This window comes from Sinohyriopsis cumingii, chromosome 12 (assembly GCF_028554795.1).
Source record: "Sinohyriopsis cumingii isolate HCF-2022 chromosome 12, ASM2855479v2, whole genome shotgun sequence".
NCBI lineage: Eukaryota > Metazoa > Mollusca > Bivalvia > Unionida > Unionidae > Sinohyriopsis > Sinohyriopsis cumingii.
In genome coordinates this window covers 12,809,814-12,827,050 of record NC_142972.1, presented here as the reverse complement: position 1 = coordinate 12,827,050, position 17,237 = coordinate 12,809,814, and the positions used below count along the sequence as shown (strand labels likewise).

Here is a 17,237-nt window from a genome sequence, read left to right as displayed (position 1 = left end):
CAAGAATCAGTTGTCATCTGTAGGTAACTGATGAGTCATCATTCATCCTCTCTTTCCCATAGACAAGTCTAGAGAGGAAGCCGTGCAAGATCATGTCTGCACCCTCAAGCACTACTTGAGAGGCACATAGACAAGTCGTGGCATGAGCAACTCCTCTTCTTGCATGGCTTACTGTTCTGAAGTTTCAAGCAATCTCTTTGAGACAGAACACAGGATATCATGCTTTATTCCCTTTATTTCTGGCTCATCATATGCTTGGTATCTAGCCAGATCAGAGTAGCCTCATGTCTGTTCTCTCAAGCACTACTTGAAACACACACAGATAATTTGTGACATGTGCAAATATCTCTTCCTCCCAGTCTTTATCTTTACAAGAGTTCCAGATCAAAGGATCTTGGGCTGTGTTGTTTAGGTCATTTGGAGAACAGGTTATCTTTCATATGAGGAATCTCCACTTGCTAGAGTTGGGCCAAGTTAGAACTAGAATCACTTATCTCCAGAAGGATACTTGAGGCAGAGGCTGGAAGCTCAGCATCCCCCTCCTATTATTTTTTCTCCAAACATAATGTGATTTGGGGAATGTAATCGAAGGAGAAACCAAATTTTTAAAGTAAATTATGTTTCTCTGAGAATACTTACCAAATCACATTACTTAAAAACCCTCCCAACTATCCCGCCATGAGAGCATCAGCATTAATGTCTCGCTCAGCTAAAAGCTGGCAACCCCTGGTGGTATCAAGAGGAGGTAATGTGCACGAGTTACTGCCTTTGTCTATCTAAAAATAGACAAGAAGACAATTTTCATCTTTTAGTAGCAATGGATTCCTGAGGTAGCAAGCTAATATTCCTAATGTAATGTGATTGGGTAAGTATTCTTGGAGAAACATCATTTAAACATTTGCTTTCTCCAGTGTTTGTGCTTTTGAAATGTACTTTGAATACATATTGTTTTTGTAAACCCACACAGATACTTTTAACTACATATTGTTTGGTACCCCTATTTTGTTTCTTTTGCCATGTTAACATTCAGTTTTTTAAAAAATTTCTCCATTTGTGGCCACTAATGTTTAAATATTTCAACTTTATGAAATGGTCTAAAAAGTTGTTTTTCAATTGCCTCCAGTTTGATGGTCTCAATTTAGAAACTTACTTTCTAAATCTGTTGTAAATACTTTCTAAATCTGTTGTAAATAATCTGCACAATTAAGCAATCACTTTTCTTTCATTTGAAGACACACCATACTGACATTTCATAGTATACTATTTTGATCTTTTTCAGAACCACTAGCTAGCTGTGATCAAGCTTTACAAAAAGTATTTCTTTGCATAAATTTTATCTTAATTGTTTTGACACTTCCCCCAGCAGGCATTTGCTTTGATTCACATACTCAGAATGACTTTATTCCATTAAAGTTTGACAGGAATGGTCATATTCTTGCTTTTAAAAATTTGGTTTGTTTTAACTGATACATGTACTGTATTACTTTTCATGGCCTCAAGAAAGAAAGAATGGCTGCTTCACATCTTCCCCTGACTAATGGTCAAACTCACATTATTAAACATGGCTGAAATATTATTTATGTACTACTAAACTGACATTTTGGTTGCTTCCTTAGCTTCTTTTTGATTTCCAAAGTAATGTGGTGCAAAACTTACTACCAATGAATCAATCAGATATGATCCAACTTTATAGCAGTGTTTCTTTTTTTGTTGGTGTGTTTGTATTCTGTAGGCTTCATAGTAAATACAGTCTAGTATTGTTTATCCAAGTCAATTTCATCCAACAATTTCTTTAATATGACATCAAACTTGAAAATCAGTATAAGCTATTTGGAATGAAAATTGTCATTTGTCAATTTATTATGCTTCAAACACTTAATTTGCAATATTGCATCGAATTTATAAAATTAAATTTTATTTAGTTTCAAAAGCAACAGAGTGTAAAACCTAGTTTAAACTGGAACTTACTGTCTAATCAGTTGGTTTTTTTTTTTGTAATTTGCTTTACTGATGCTGTTCTATTAAAGTTCACTGAATTTTTACATACTACATTCATTTTCTATTGTCAGATTTCATATGAGAATTGAGAAATACAGCTTGATCAGCAGATTGTAAAATTTGTATTTCCTCTTTTATAATCCACATGATTATGTAGGAAAGGAACTGAGGTTAGGGAACCAAACAAAATCCTTGTATCCTTCTGCATAATCTCTCCCCTCCCCAGAATACAAAAAAATACAACTTTTGTCATCTTGAAAAAGAGAATTTTCTAGACACCACAATATATGCCCATAACTGGTACAAAAACTAAACAGTCATGCTCATGGAAAACTATCACTTTAGGGCTCTTTTGTAAGTTGATTGTCGGTCTCATCCTCCCATACAAACACACTATCTGGGAGGTAGGTATGTCAATAAGATTGTAACATGATTCTGGGATTCAAATAGACATTTCCATGACATTTTGTTACAATTATGCTGCAGTTCCAATTATTGTGCTGTGGTACACATATTTATGTCACAGTTCTGAGGACAGTAATGTGGTGCACATATTTATGTCACAGTTCCATGGACAGTACTGTGGTGCCCATATCAGTCTGAACAAAATCAGATCTTCACAGTCCTATGTTTAGATCTGAAGAACACCAATCAGAGGTCAGGTCATGTTCTGCTGTGGTTGTGGTTCACCAAGCAAATCACAACTTTCAAATTTTTGAAGGTGACACATCATTTGGGAACATACAATTATTAACAATAACTCTCCCTAACACTAAATTACAATGCTTTATCTGATATGATATCAAAAAAATAAGTGGGCCAGAAATTCCTAAGATAACCAGAAGATGAACTTTTATGGGTGTCTGTCATATCTATATGTATGAGTGTGGAGGTCTTATTTTAATCAGATTGGTGCAAATATTTATGCCACATGCAGTTCCTAGGATGGTATTGTGGTGCACAAATTTATGCCACAGTTCCTAGGATGGTACTGTGGTGCACAAATTTATGCTGCAACCAATAGAAAAACCATATATATGGCATTGAAATCTAATGTATGACTGACCAATGAAAACCAATGTCTGACCAATGAAAACTACCTAATGTTTGATTGACCAACTCCTATCAATATGGCAACTGAATTGCATCATTAGAATTCAAAGGTAATTATTAATGTTTCTGTTTTATAAAGCTCTGAGATCTTACCTAATAAATAATGTGTAAAGCTGGGAGTAGTCTTTGAAGTGGATTAAACTTTACAAAGCCTATCATTGGGTATTTACAGAACTTAAATTCTAAACATTGACAAAATCTGAAAATTCAGTTTAATACACAAAATTAAGTGTCTAATATTTGGACTTAAAACCAAGTTTCATGGTCTCCAGACCTGTCTTCAAAAATCAAGTATCCAAGATTTTGGACTTGAGACTGTAAGTTTCATGATCTCGAGTCCTATATTCAAACTCAAGTGTCTAATATTTGGACTTGAGACCATAAGTTACCAGTCCCATCTTCAAAACTCAAGTTTCTAAAATTTGGAGTCAAGACTGTTACAGTCCTATCTTCAAAAATCAAGTGTCTCAACTTTGGAATTGAGACTGTAAGTCACCAGTCCTATCTTCAAAAGTCAAGTGTCAAAACTTTGGACTTGAGACTAAGTTACCAGTCCTATCTTCAAAACTCAAGCACATAATGTTGTTGTTGTTGTTGGGTTTAACGCCATTTTTCAGCACAAGATAGGCTATACATGGCGGCCAGTATAAATGGTGGAGGAAGAACCCTGGAAAACTCGGGGAAGAACCACCGACCCACGAGAAGCTACTGGCAGGCTTTCCCACATACCCACGCTAGCTGAGCCTTGGACTCGAACCCACGCAGACAGAGCTCAAGCACATAAATATTGTCCTTAAATTACTGTATCATGAAAAGAACACCTGACTGCAAAAATTAAGCTTTATTCAGTGATACACTATTGATTACACAAAATATCATAATTATGATTTAAACAACAAATATAGCACAATTCAAAGAAGCCTAATCAAAGCCTGTAGTGTATATAGTTAATTAACAGTTTGAAAATACAAGTTTACAAGTAATGTATCTTAATAATCCTGTATTAAAATTAACTGTTTGGTTGCAATCACTGTGATTTTGAATGGTAAATCTAACAAGGGTTAAAAAAAACAACATACAAAAATAAAAGAAAAAAAGCAATAGCAACTCTGTATAATATAATTACATAGTGTAAGTTTATAGAGGTATCTGTACTTATGCTGACCAATAAAAATAAGCTGATGTTGATATGAACAGGAGATGCCTTTTTAAATCTTGAAGTTTAAGTTAACTGTTTAGTTGTTGAAATCCTGTTGGTGCAAAAATGGCATATCTCTTATTACACTGTCTCAGGGAATTCACATTTACCTTTTACAATAAAAGAAAAAGCACAGCCAAAGATAAAAGTTACCATAGCTGTATCATAGTTAGGTCAAGATTCTCTAGCTGTCTCTATTGCAGGAATGGGTTATACTTGGTGAATACCTTTCTCTTTCTGCTAGATTTACCTCCCCTGGAAAATTGTCAGCAATCTTTTGTTCCACCCATCCTTTTGATAGGAACAGCAATTTTTCCTTAGCAAAATTATAGGTCTTTGATTACATGATAATTATCTGTCAATTATACCATCCATTTCTTTGAAGACATATTACCTTTAGGAAATAATTAAATTATTATAAGAAATCAATTCCTGTTGTAGAGTTCTCGCTGAAGGATGATCCATAACAGGTTAGATATATGAAAGGAATTTATTGTGAAATCTTAACAAGATAAAACAGGCAAAATAATGTGCAAAACTTCAAAACTAAGATCAAGAAAACATAAGAATTGAAATGTGATAAAACTAGCATGAAGATATATGCAGCATAAAACCAGAAGCAGATAAATATACTTAATTTATACTCATTTTTTTCTCTACGTTTACCTAACATTCTCAGAATTGTGCGGCATTTTTCCTTACTGCATTGCTTCATCTTGAAAGACACACATGCCTAAAAATAATTACTGTTTAGAAAATCTTGCAATTTTCAATAATTCCATATCACATTAGCGATGATGTTTGATTGTTGAATCTTAAAGTGCATTACTGTCAGTGATTTTTGCAGGCCTCAAAAAGAGGTGTCTGTTGTGAAAAGAAAATTATCACTTTTTCTTCATTCAGTGTATATATAGGGAGATGAATGGGTTAATTTTAGAATGACTCATAAATATAGAAAAAATATGTACATAAATAAGTTATATCTGGATGGGAAATTCACTGTCTTGTAGAATAAAAACAAAAATTTTAAAGACATTTAAAAACAAATTTAAAAAGATCACAAGTTTTAGCAATTTCTGCAAGGTCTGCTAATTTCTTGATAATGTAAAAAAATTGGCATCATTTCTACAAATGAAGTAATAAAAAAAGGAAAAGAAAGAAAAATATATGCAAACACTTGAGAACTTATTTTGTATATTAAAAAGTGAGGCCTGGGCAGGCACTAAGGTAATGGAAATCAGATATTAAGATTTGGTTTTATATTTGCCACCAAATGTTTGCATCATAAGATGATATCACAAATGGTAAAAACTTAACAACCCTCCAAACAGCAAAAAGTTAAGTGAAATACTTGCTGAAAACATTCAACAAAATAAATCAAACAAATAGCACAACAGTTCAAAATACTGAAGCAAAAGGCCAGCTAATTAAAATGATATCTACATGGTAAGACAGTACATAAGTTTTCATCAAGAAACTCACAATTTATGAATTTATAACATTGTAAATTATGTTGCAATTAATCTGGAAAAAGGGTCAATATAAATTTAATCAGTTTTGTGCAATATTAATGACAAATCTTTCAAACACTTGTTTCATGTAACAATTTTCAAATTAGATTCAAACTAGGGAGATACAGGCATACAGATTAACAGTTTTTAATACAGACCTTAAGTTAGAGAATTTAAAATAGAAGTGTTCACTTTTTGTTATGGGTGGGGTTATGGGGGTCTAAGAATAATTTGCAAATAATAGGACTTGAAGATACTAGACTCCATACCAAACTAATATTTTGTGCATTTATTATTGAGAATGGGGAAACATTTGGTATAGGCACAGTATTTAAAAGGATTTTATTTAATTTAAAAATAAGCAAATTTAGTATCTCAAAATTAACATGAATTAATAAATAGGAATTTGAAATGAAAAATTGGTAAAGTGACTTCATGCATTTTGACTTTTTTCAATAGAAAAAAATCAAGAGAAGTTACTTGTGATATACATTACTTATTAACATGAATGAAAATAATATAGTGCAATATTTTGTACATCATGTCATAATTATGACACAAATAACTTCTGTTTATATGTAAGAGCAAACAAGGATTACTCAGATGCATTACAATAAAATGTCCATTTTGTCCCCTAATGCATATTATTTATTGTACATACAATTACCGATGATACAGATAACCAATTATCCCCCCAAAAAAGTCATGTTTCCCAGCAGATCTGAGTAATCATAATCTTGTGGTAACACTTATTGCTTGAAATTATCAGCTATAGATTCTTTTCTTAAATATTTTTAAGAAAGTTTTTTTAAAACAGAAACGAGAAATGTGGATGAAATTAAATAATTAATTTTTAAATAAAACAGGGGAAATAACTGTAATTGTAGCTAAATGGTCAAATAAAACTTTACCAACAGTAAATTTTCTCGATGTAAAACCTTTTTATCTGATTTGATTTTCAGTTATGAAGTTATTTAAATTTAATAAATGGATATGAAATTTGTTACAAGCATAAGGTGACAAGACAGATGGACATCAATGGCAAAGGCCCAAAAATATGTACCTGTAATAGCTATAAAGGTTATTTTAGTCCAAGCAATTAGTAAAAATTCAAGGTAAATGTACATATTAGCACTGTCAGTGGAAATTTAATGTAAATGACATGATGTTTTTCCCTACATCACATTTCAACAAAACCATCAAAAAAAATTCAAATTTTCATGAGCAGGAATTACCTAGCATTATTTACAAGAGCAAGGGAAATTTATTATATTCAAAAAGTTATGTGTAATGTTTTTCATCCTACATCAGGAAAATTTATCATTTTGGGGAACGAAAGGCAATAAAGAGGAAATTTTAATTTACACTAAATCTACATTTTTACAATAAACAAAGAACAAATCAGAAGGTAAGCTAAATACTGATTCATAAAACTGTGTTATCATTTAAGTAAAAAATTCCTGCAAATTTGATAAATTAACATATCAGTTTTTCCCAATTTATGTACAAACAACAAGGCACGTTTTGGCACAACATATTATATCACAGGTACATAATTCAACTTGCAAACATTAATAATAATTTCTTGAATTTAATTATATGCATTCTATAGTTTAATATTGATTATTATGTAAAAAGAAATGTTCACTATAAACATCTGCATTGATCTTTCTATATAATTTTGTTAATCTGTCATATTTTAAACTAGCTATGGACAAAAATATCAAAAAGAATTTAAACAAGATTATTTTTTCCTTTCTAATTAGGCCAATTAATAAACATAATCTAATTTTACATACATGAATTGATTCTTGGAAAGCCACAGCAATGACATGTCACAATGAGATGTCATTTGCTTGGAACTCCATCTTATAAAAGTCAAAATCCCATATTCAGAATTTTATTCAGAAGGTGAGAAATAAAGGACAGAAGATTCCTTCCTAAATGGGTAACCTAGGTGTTGATATTTGGAACAAAAATGCTATTTACTTTTTTTATGAAATGCAAATCAATATCTTAAAACATGACACATACAAAACAAACTGGAAATAAACATACTTTTACCTTCATCATTTTGACCATTACTTATAATTCTTGTATCACTGCATGTATATTAAATTAAAATCTTCTGATAAAGTTTTGGAATTATGGCATCAGTTTTCTACACGTTTTGAAGACTGGCAGTTAAGCTGTCATTCATCCACAGAGTCTGTATAAAAACATCTCTAATTTCCCTAACAGTCCGACTTTCAAAGAGTTCATTTTTGCATCTGGATCTACATATATGTTGTCGACTCCAGCAGTTTTTATCCCATACTTAAACATTGTTTCATTTAATATTATTGGAGTCTGACAGACTTAAATTCAGTCCAATATTTACAATGTTTACATCCATTTCCTTGACTGACAGCATAGCCCATGTTTTTCATTACACAATTTCTTACTTCTAGATCTTGTCTATCTCTTTTACAGTTATATAATGTAACTATCATATTCAAACACTATCAATTTCTGTATCCAATTCTTTCTTTGTCCTGCAAAGTCCTGTAGGCAAGCTCCCAAGTTGACACACAGTACTTGGACAAGACTTCCTGAGGAAAGTTTTCTAACTGAAGGGGAACATCCATCTCTTTGTCATAAAGAAGAACTTGCAGGTAGTCTCCAAATCTAAAAGTAAAAAACATATTAAAAGATAAGTTCAAAAACCTTGGTTCTGAGTTACTTTTAAGATTTTTTTTGTTTTACAGCACAGCAACACAAGTATGTTATTTGGTGCAGAGGCAATTGGAGTCAGTTTTATTTGCAAGTCTGTAATGCTGACCAACTACAACTACTGTTTCTTGTGAATTTGTACCTAATCAACATTTAGTAAATGCTTGATATTATAAATATTAATATAGAGCACTTATTAGGGGTGGTGCACCTTTAGGGCCAATTAATTTAACAAGAGATAAAGAAAGGGAAATATTTTACTTCTTCTCTTTAGCATCCACATAATCCTCATCATCTGGATTCTGAGGGACAGAAATGACCAGGACAATACACTCAAACATCAATTCCAGGAGAGGGATGAGGCCTTTAAGAGGCAGATGTTGGAGGTACTCTTTGAGAGCCTTCCTGAGTTCTGGTGTCAGGGGTTGGTGGAAATCCTCAGGAATCCCATCAAATATCATCTGAAACAGTAAATTAAAACAGAATCTAAAATTTATTTTCCAAAATAAAGCATCCTCTATCATTATTATACTTTAAATAGTAACTCTTGTATGAAGTACAAATAGGGCACAAAACAAAGTACAAATGAATTGTATCATGACAGACCTGCCAACTCTTATGACTTTGCCATAAGTCTTATGAAAATTACCCTTAAAATACAGACTTATGGCATACTTGCAAAAACTATGGAAAAATGATCATTGCCCAAAAATCCGGATAACTGGTTCATCTGTGTTTTATTTGGATCCGGGTTTTTTCTTAGAAATAGTGAAATTAGTCAGGGAACCAGACTAACTTTACAGCAGCACCCCAGACACTTTAAACTGCACCTATTTGTTCATGCGAAGTGCCTGCATGATCAAACTGATGGTAATAGATTTTTTTTAAAAATGGCGTCCAGAAAGTGATCCATGTTTAAAATGAAAGGAAAATAAGCTTTTAGAAAAGTATTAATAATCAACACAGAAGAATAAAAAGGAGTATTCAGATTCTTGTGAATAAAAAGCTGGAAAGGACACAATTGTGTTTATTGGATATCAGGTGCCAATTTGAGTATGTCTCATGGTGGGAGATATGATTGCCATCGTCATGTGAAATGGAAAAGAATTTCCAAGAATTATGTCAGGTTGAGAGATAGCAACAAGCCACTGAGCTGGATAGGGTTTGGAACTAGAGTTTGTGCAACTCTACTAGTGGTAAATAAAGTCTACGAGTACTTTACAAACTTTTCAGTTGAACATTATGTTTATCATCGATGCATCAACCTTTTAATTGTGTTTTCCAGCTTTACGGTAGCAGTTATTGATATTTTGTTACACCTTACTGAAAATTGGTCAATCTTACAGAAAAAAATCAACTGCCTTACTGAGATGGACTTGTCAGGGTTGGCAAGTCTGGCATGACCACAATTATATTTGTACTTCAAGTGTATATATTAGTTATTCTAAAAAGTTCATTCTTCCTCTTTTTCTAACAAGGAAGAAGAAGAAGATGAAATTATTATCATCTGTTCTTATCTTAATCATTATCATGTTTGTCAAACTACTTGAGAGTGAATTACGAGCTAAAATATTTATAAAGGGTTGACTAGATTATTTTTTGAAACAATATCTATAGCATGTATACAGAAGTAATGCTTGGCAATTATATTTGTGGCTTTATAATCTTTAGAAATTGTATGTATGCATGAATGTACATTCATCCAAAGTTTCATACTTTTCTATACTCAATCAACGTCGATATCCAACAAGAAAAGAGTATAAACCTAAATAGGTATCTCATATACGCCTCAAGACTATTGATATATTTCTAAAGGGGTATCTCATGTCTTAATTTTCTTCTAGTGTTACCTCTTTGTGTCTAGCAAGAATCTTTGTCTTCTCCAGGGAAAGTAGTAACCACAGTGACTTGACATGTCTGTACTGACAGTACAGTTTGGACTGAAAAAAGAAGCAGATGGTAATGTATGTAAAAAATCAACACATTACACATTTGTTGTAATCCAACATACACTCGTTCATCCATCAGATATACTTATTTACCCAAAATAAATTTGTTAAACCACCATACACTTGTTAAGCCATCACATACTTGTTTATCCAACATAGGCTTGTTTACCCATCATTCACCTGTTATCAACATGCACTTGTTTACCCATCATTCACTTGCTTACCCATCATAAACTTGCATATCTATCACATATACTTGTTTACCCAATATACTCTTGTTTACTCATTATATATACTTGTTTACACATGAAACGCTTGTTCACCCAACACACATTTGTTTAATCATCATAAGTGCTCTAAACATAATTCAATGACAGAGACAGGAAGGCAGTTTAAAGTACTTGAGATATAATTAAAATTTCTGCTCATATCTGCCCATCATTTATTAATTTAAGACAAAAATCCCATAATAATTTCACTACATCAAGCCCATGTGATGTATATTAATAGGATTGCATTATTTATAATCTTTCATGTGCTCAACGCAATGCTGTTGAGTTTATGTTAAGAAAATAATTTACTCAAGGACATGTAATTATCTCTAAATATGCCATTTGGTAGTCTGTAAAACCATCTTTGCCATCTGTTTTCTTTTTTTTAAAAATGGGTTGGTAGTCTACAGTACCCCCAATGACCACATTCTGTTTCTTCTTAATGGGTTGGTAGCCTACAATACCACAATCAAAATATTCTCTGAAGTGACATTAGAGTTACATCTGGTAGCATGAAGTCAAAGATTGTCAGGAAAAACAATACATTACTCATTCATATGTAAATACAAAATCTGAAACATATGCAACAATTTGGTGCCATTTTATAGGAAATTGAAACTTTGACAAAACATATAATTTTCTGTAAATTTTAATTTACATTCATTAAAATTGCTTCTAACATAGATTGCTCTTTTCCATGGTAATCTCTGATCTACTGAGAAGGGAAAATAATTCTTAAGTTTCCTTAGGGAATGTGTAAATGGTCACTACCAAATAAACTTCATTTTCTGATCATTACTAAATTTGAAATAACTGAATATTTGTTAATCTTATTTTTCTTTTTTAGGTCCTATACAAAAGGACTGAAAGAAATATAATAATAAACACAGGTTATTGTTTACTAGGAGTGCAATTCAAAAATGATTTATTTTTCTTTGGACCTACAGTTGATGCTGAATTTATGCCATAATGTGTTCTTGAGGTTAAGGCACATAAATCAAAATCGGCGTAAATTGAAAGTCATGTAAATCCATGTACATGAGGTGCATGAGAATCACAGTGCATGGTGCAAGCAATGACAATAATGAACACAGTGACACAAATTGAATGTTATTTCTTCATTATAAATGTCATTAAAATGAAAGCACATAAATCAAACTGGCATAAACTGAGCATCACCTGTAGTTACTGGAATCACTATATTCCAACTTGAGTCAAGCTAATTTATCAAAAGGTCTTTGTATAACTCTGGATGTTTTCATGATGGCCCAGGAAAAATCCTAACTATTCTCCTAGGCTGCCATAGCAAGTCCTTTTATTTAACAACATTTGTTATGCTTCTTAATATTGCTTCATCTAAAATTAAGGTCACAATCACCGGAACCTAACCAAGGCTTTGAGCCCAATCAGTTTATCTAAATATCAAATTTGTTCTGGTTTGGCTCAAAATTGTGTGGCTATGTTACCAAAAATAAAGTGATAGATAGATGAACAATTGATGGCTAGCTGGACAAACATGTGGACATCACAAAACCAATGTTCAAAACATGCGGAGAGACTTGGGGAGGAGAGCTGAGACATAAATATTGTGATGTAAAGTGGTAAATTACCAAAGTATTGTGAAGTGACTGCTCCATCTTAAGTGTCTCCACCATGAACTTATTGAGGTCATTTTCAGGATTACCACCTATGGATTTTAGGAAGCTGATAGCAATGTCAAGGTTATCTAGAGCCTGACAGAGGTCAGGCAAGCTGCGGAATTCCTCACTTATTTTATGTTTGGCTCCACTATTTAAAGGAACCTGTGACAATGGGAAAAAAAAGATAATTATTTTTCATCTGACACTTGGTTTCTGTGAAATAGCACAAGATTTATCTGATTACTGCATTTTTACTATGCATATGATGATAAGTTCATTAAGTCCCTGATTGTGGTATACCTTAAACAACAAGAGGACAAAGTGGACCTGCTATTGCTCACCTGACTTACATATCTCTGTTCACTATTTCACTAAGCAGGCTTATGTTGTATTGCAAGAATACAGCCCTGAGTAAACTATCTCAGAAACTTTACTCGCATGTCACTTTTACATATGTTACTACAGTTTGATGAACAAGAAATTATAATTAATAAAGGCATAATTGACAAGTTCAGCCAATTAGATGCAATATCGCCTCAGTAACTGCAAGGATCTGGCTCACTGCTAAAGTTGTCAGAGATCTTGATGATACAAGCTTACATACAAAGCGTGATCAAAATATGGTCTCTAGGGTGGTAACAAGCTTAGTCCATGATCATCCTATTAGCATGCATAGATTTTGCTCATTGAACATATTCATTCAAAATCTTGATGAAATAAGCCCAAATTCCAAGTTTGATAATATATGAGATCAGAAACATGACCTTCAGAATGATAACAATAAATTGGTGTGGATGCACTACCAATACAGGTCTGTACCTTAATATCACTTGGCCAAGTGTCAACTAAAACCCACAAAAAAGTCATTCAAAATTCCTCTTATTAGTCAAATTGTATGTTAAAAAAAAAAGATTTATGAAAAGTTTGATCTTGAGAAAAGTAATAAAAAAAGTCTGTTCCAGCCTGATTTACTTTGTCAAATTAAGGTTGTGCTGAGAAACCAGTTCCAATATTATATTGTTTTGCTCATATTCAATTCATACAGATAGAAAATATATTTTAATAACAAATGTGAAAAATGCTTTTACTTACCATAACTAACATGGTTTCTATTTGGAGATACAATACATTACGATATGCATGCCAAAGTCATGTTGTATGAGCTGCAAGTTGAGCAATAAAATATCTGAAGTAAGTCTACCATGAATTTTCATGTCAATAATTCAGGGTCAATGTTAGGATGAGGGATGATAAGGTGAAATAGCCATTTTACTTCAGTATGCTAGGATGATAAGCTGATTTCTCTTTCCCTACTTTACACTACATCCCACCTTTTTCCCAATTACACAGAGCACTGCTCCTATAACTTAAATATAATAAATGAGTAACATAAAGGGTTATTATATATATATATGTATGCTTTGTAGTCAGTCTCACCCATTATAAATTGATCTACACGAGTTTTCAAGTAAGTTACACAATGACTACTATGAACTGAAAGATATACTATGGAATGTAAATCATGGATGAACAATCTGAGTGGAACATGCCCTTGGAACTTTCGAGCTTGTCCAAAACTATGACATCATAATATCCGAATGAAAGTTTATTTTTAACAAATTTAAAATGATATATGGGATGCTTTTTTAAAAATTGTGCTAGAAGAGCAAGAACCAGATGGTCACAAAGACAAATGGAAGTAACACTTTGAGTCTACCATTAAATATAGAATCAACTGACAGTAATTAAACTGCATGCATTTATATTACAGAGTTATGTGGTACATTTAAATGAAAAGAGCTGACACATGTATTGTGGCAAGTTTGCAGAATACAGAAGTCAAAAGTCACAAGTGTGAAAATTGGGTTACCAAGACCTAGTTTTGGCAAGGTCAATTTACGCTTTCCAATATGTGTTGGTGAAAAGGTGCAAGATATTGAATGTGTGATGTTTGGATAGCTGAAAATACATAAAGAGTGAAAACTGGACACACTGAACTAGTGTGGGTATGGTCACATTATTCACTAATTTTCATTAGTGTACATGAAATAGTGTGTATTCAAGCTATCAATGGTGTAATGGATGGATAAATGAAAGTCTCTCAATCATCAAAAATGGGTCACACCGATCTAGTTTTTATATGGTTGAGTTACTTTCATTGAGATGTATCCACAAAAAGTTTCATGAACACTGAGCATGTAACAATAGCGAAGTACGAAAATTACTTAAGTGTGAAACTGGCTCACACTGACCAAGTTTTGCTATAGCTGAGTTACTTTCTCTTAGATGCATGCACATAGCAACTTTCACGAGTGAAGATAAAATCAGGTCCAACCCATCAAAGGTGTAACAAACAAACAGCTAACAATACTCAGGCATGAAAATTAGGTCACATTGGCCTAGTTTTGGTATGGCTGAGTAACTGTTGTCCAGATGTTATTTTTAATGTGCAGGTGACATGGGATCCTAGATACCAAGGGTATAACATATGGATAGCTGAAAATACAAAAATTACTCAAACATGCAAATTAGGTCAAAGTGACAATTTTCACATGGTTGAGTTACTGTCACTGAATTATGAAACCACATATCAATCCTGACACAGTTTAGGTGAAAAAGATACTGAGGGCATAGTGAATGAATGAACAAGCAAATTAAAATGATTGGAATGGCAAAATGCTAAATTGGTGAGTGTGGGAAGTAGCCATAATAGTGAACAGTGTTCAACATCTAGATTTTTGTAATATAAAAAACATTCTGCAGTTGATACATGGCACACATGTAACTCTCAGCCTAAGTGGTCAACATCTTCGTTACATCGAGTCAACACTAACCTGTGGAATTTTCTCATCCAACTTTCTGAATGTGGCAGCATTTGTATAATCAGCTCTGTAAACCATTTCCTCAATCTGAAAAGAAGGATATTTTTCTCTTGAAAATTAAGCTGAATATCATTTCCTGTCAAAAAGGACCCAAAAGTATTAGTGATACTTAATCACTGGCATCCATGTGATATTTTCCAGGCACCAGTCTGTGAGGTCTCTCAAGATATTTTTCAGGATTTGAAGAATTTTCTCTTTTTGTTAGAATTCTTGTATGAGTACTTATTTACAATGCAAACAAACTGTTATTTTGGATTCATGTTTAGTGCAGATGCTGTCAATAGGTTTGGAGATTGTTCTAACAGCAATACATTCAATTTAAACCCAATGATCTATGCCAGGGGTCTCAAACTCAAACTACCCTAAGGGCTGCATGAGAGCATTCTGGATGGCCCAAGGGCAGCACTACATTTGTTATCTCTCATGGCACCTAGTGACACCAATCATTTTGTGTGTCACAGGATACGGCTTGGTGGGCCACATGTTTGAAACCCTTGATCTAAGTCATACATGTGATACTCTCCCATGTGGGAAGGATACTTCTCCATCTATCAACAAATCCTCCCATTCCTGCTGTCAGTGTTAAAACACTTCCATTGAAACGAGAGGAATGGTGAGCAATTTGCTCAGCTTAATATACCCCACACCTTCCCTGCATCCCACCACAAGCTCATAACTCTAGTGAAAACAGAGTGAGTACAATGATTTGTCAGCATGTATATATTTTGATGATGACCATAATATGTGCAAAGTTTCAAAGCAGTCAATTCAAACCCACAAGAGTAGCTGCATTGACATAAATTCTCTCAAAATTCCATCAAACATTGCATCCAGTTGTACGTCATAAAGGGCAATCACTCTTACAAGCACATAAATATATTAAGAAATGCATTTTTAGATGATAACCATAATATTTACTATGTTTTACAGGGACCCATAAAAAACAACCTGAAAAGCAAATTGCAGGACTAGTTGTGTATACAATATTGTGCCATACACTGTATTAAGCTACTGTTAACAAAAAAGGGCAATAAGTCTAACAAAATTGTGAGAGAAAAGTGATTTGTTGATACACATATTTTCAAGTAATGATCAGTATATTTACCAAGTTTTAAGGCCAGTCTATAAAAAAATTGCATCATACTAAGCTACAAAACAAAGACGGCAGTAACTTAAATAATAAATTGTGGGAGCAAAGGGATTTATCTTCTCTTCAGATGATGACCACACAATATTCATTGAATCTTAAAGCAAGCCATCAAAAACTGCATCTCTGTTTTTGGAAAATGAGGAGATGCTAAATTAAACTGAATACTATTACTATTATCATTGCTTTTTGTCATCAGTTTGAATTTTCAATATTAATTAGGTATTTTTAAATGTATTATTCAAAAACTAAGCTTGCGGCTTGGACTCTGCAACATCTTCAGTTTATCATCATTAGTCATGAATCTTATTTGTGGGGGATACAAAATTTGCAAAAACTTCCAACTCTGAAAATAGGAGTTGGAAGGGGTAACAAAGCAACATTTTGCCTTTAATACATGAGTGGAAAAATATGTGTTTTATTTAATTGCCTGGTCAAAGTGGAAGAAGTACTAGATATATATATATAACATTATATACCTTACTATTACAGCCAGTTGTAATAATTGTATTATTCTCTCAAATTATGTACTATATGGTTGCTGGATACCTATGCATGCTTAAATTGGGTTTACAAAAATCTTCCTGATTTAAAATTTGTTGCAAATCTCCTGATCTGATCCTTCTTGGTTTTCACTTATATGTTCAGGAAAATTATACAATGGGAAATTAGTCAGCTTTTAAGAAATTACACTCAAATTCACAATCTTGCTAACAACATCTTTATCAAATGAAACATACGAGATTTCAATTATCTACATCAAATTAGCAAACTTGTAAACAAATTCTTTATCAAATAAAATATACAAATGACAT

The 17,237-nt window shown here is 32.7% G+C and overlaps 1 protein-coding gene across 1 annotated transcript in view; it reads right to left on the bottom strand.

Moving 5' to 3' along the window:
* Positions 1-3,937: 3,937 nt before the first annotated feature.
* The window catches only part of LOC149786015 (E3 ubiquitin-protein ligase rnf213-alpha-like), a 431,187-nt gene continuing 417,887 nt past the window's right edge, over positions 3,938-17,237 (bottom strand). Inside the window, exons 89-93 of the mRNA XM_089978093.1 lie at positions 15,228-15,302; positions 12,364-12,555; positions 10,383-10,472; positions 8,794-8,993; positions 3,938-8,487 (exon numbers count right to left, since the gene is read on the bottom strand). Coding sequence (XP_089834219.1) covers positions 8,325-8,487; positions 8,794-8,993; positions 10,383-10,472; positions 12,364-12,555; positions 15,228-15,302 — 720 coding nt within the window. The 3' untranslated portion in view covers positions 3,938-8,324. The remainder of the gene's footprint in view (positions 8,488-8,793; positions 8,994-10,382; positions 10,473-12,363; positions 12,556-15,227; positions 15,303-17,237) is intronic.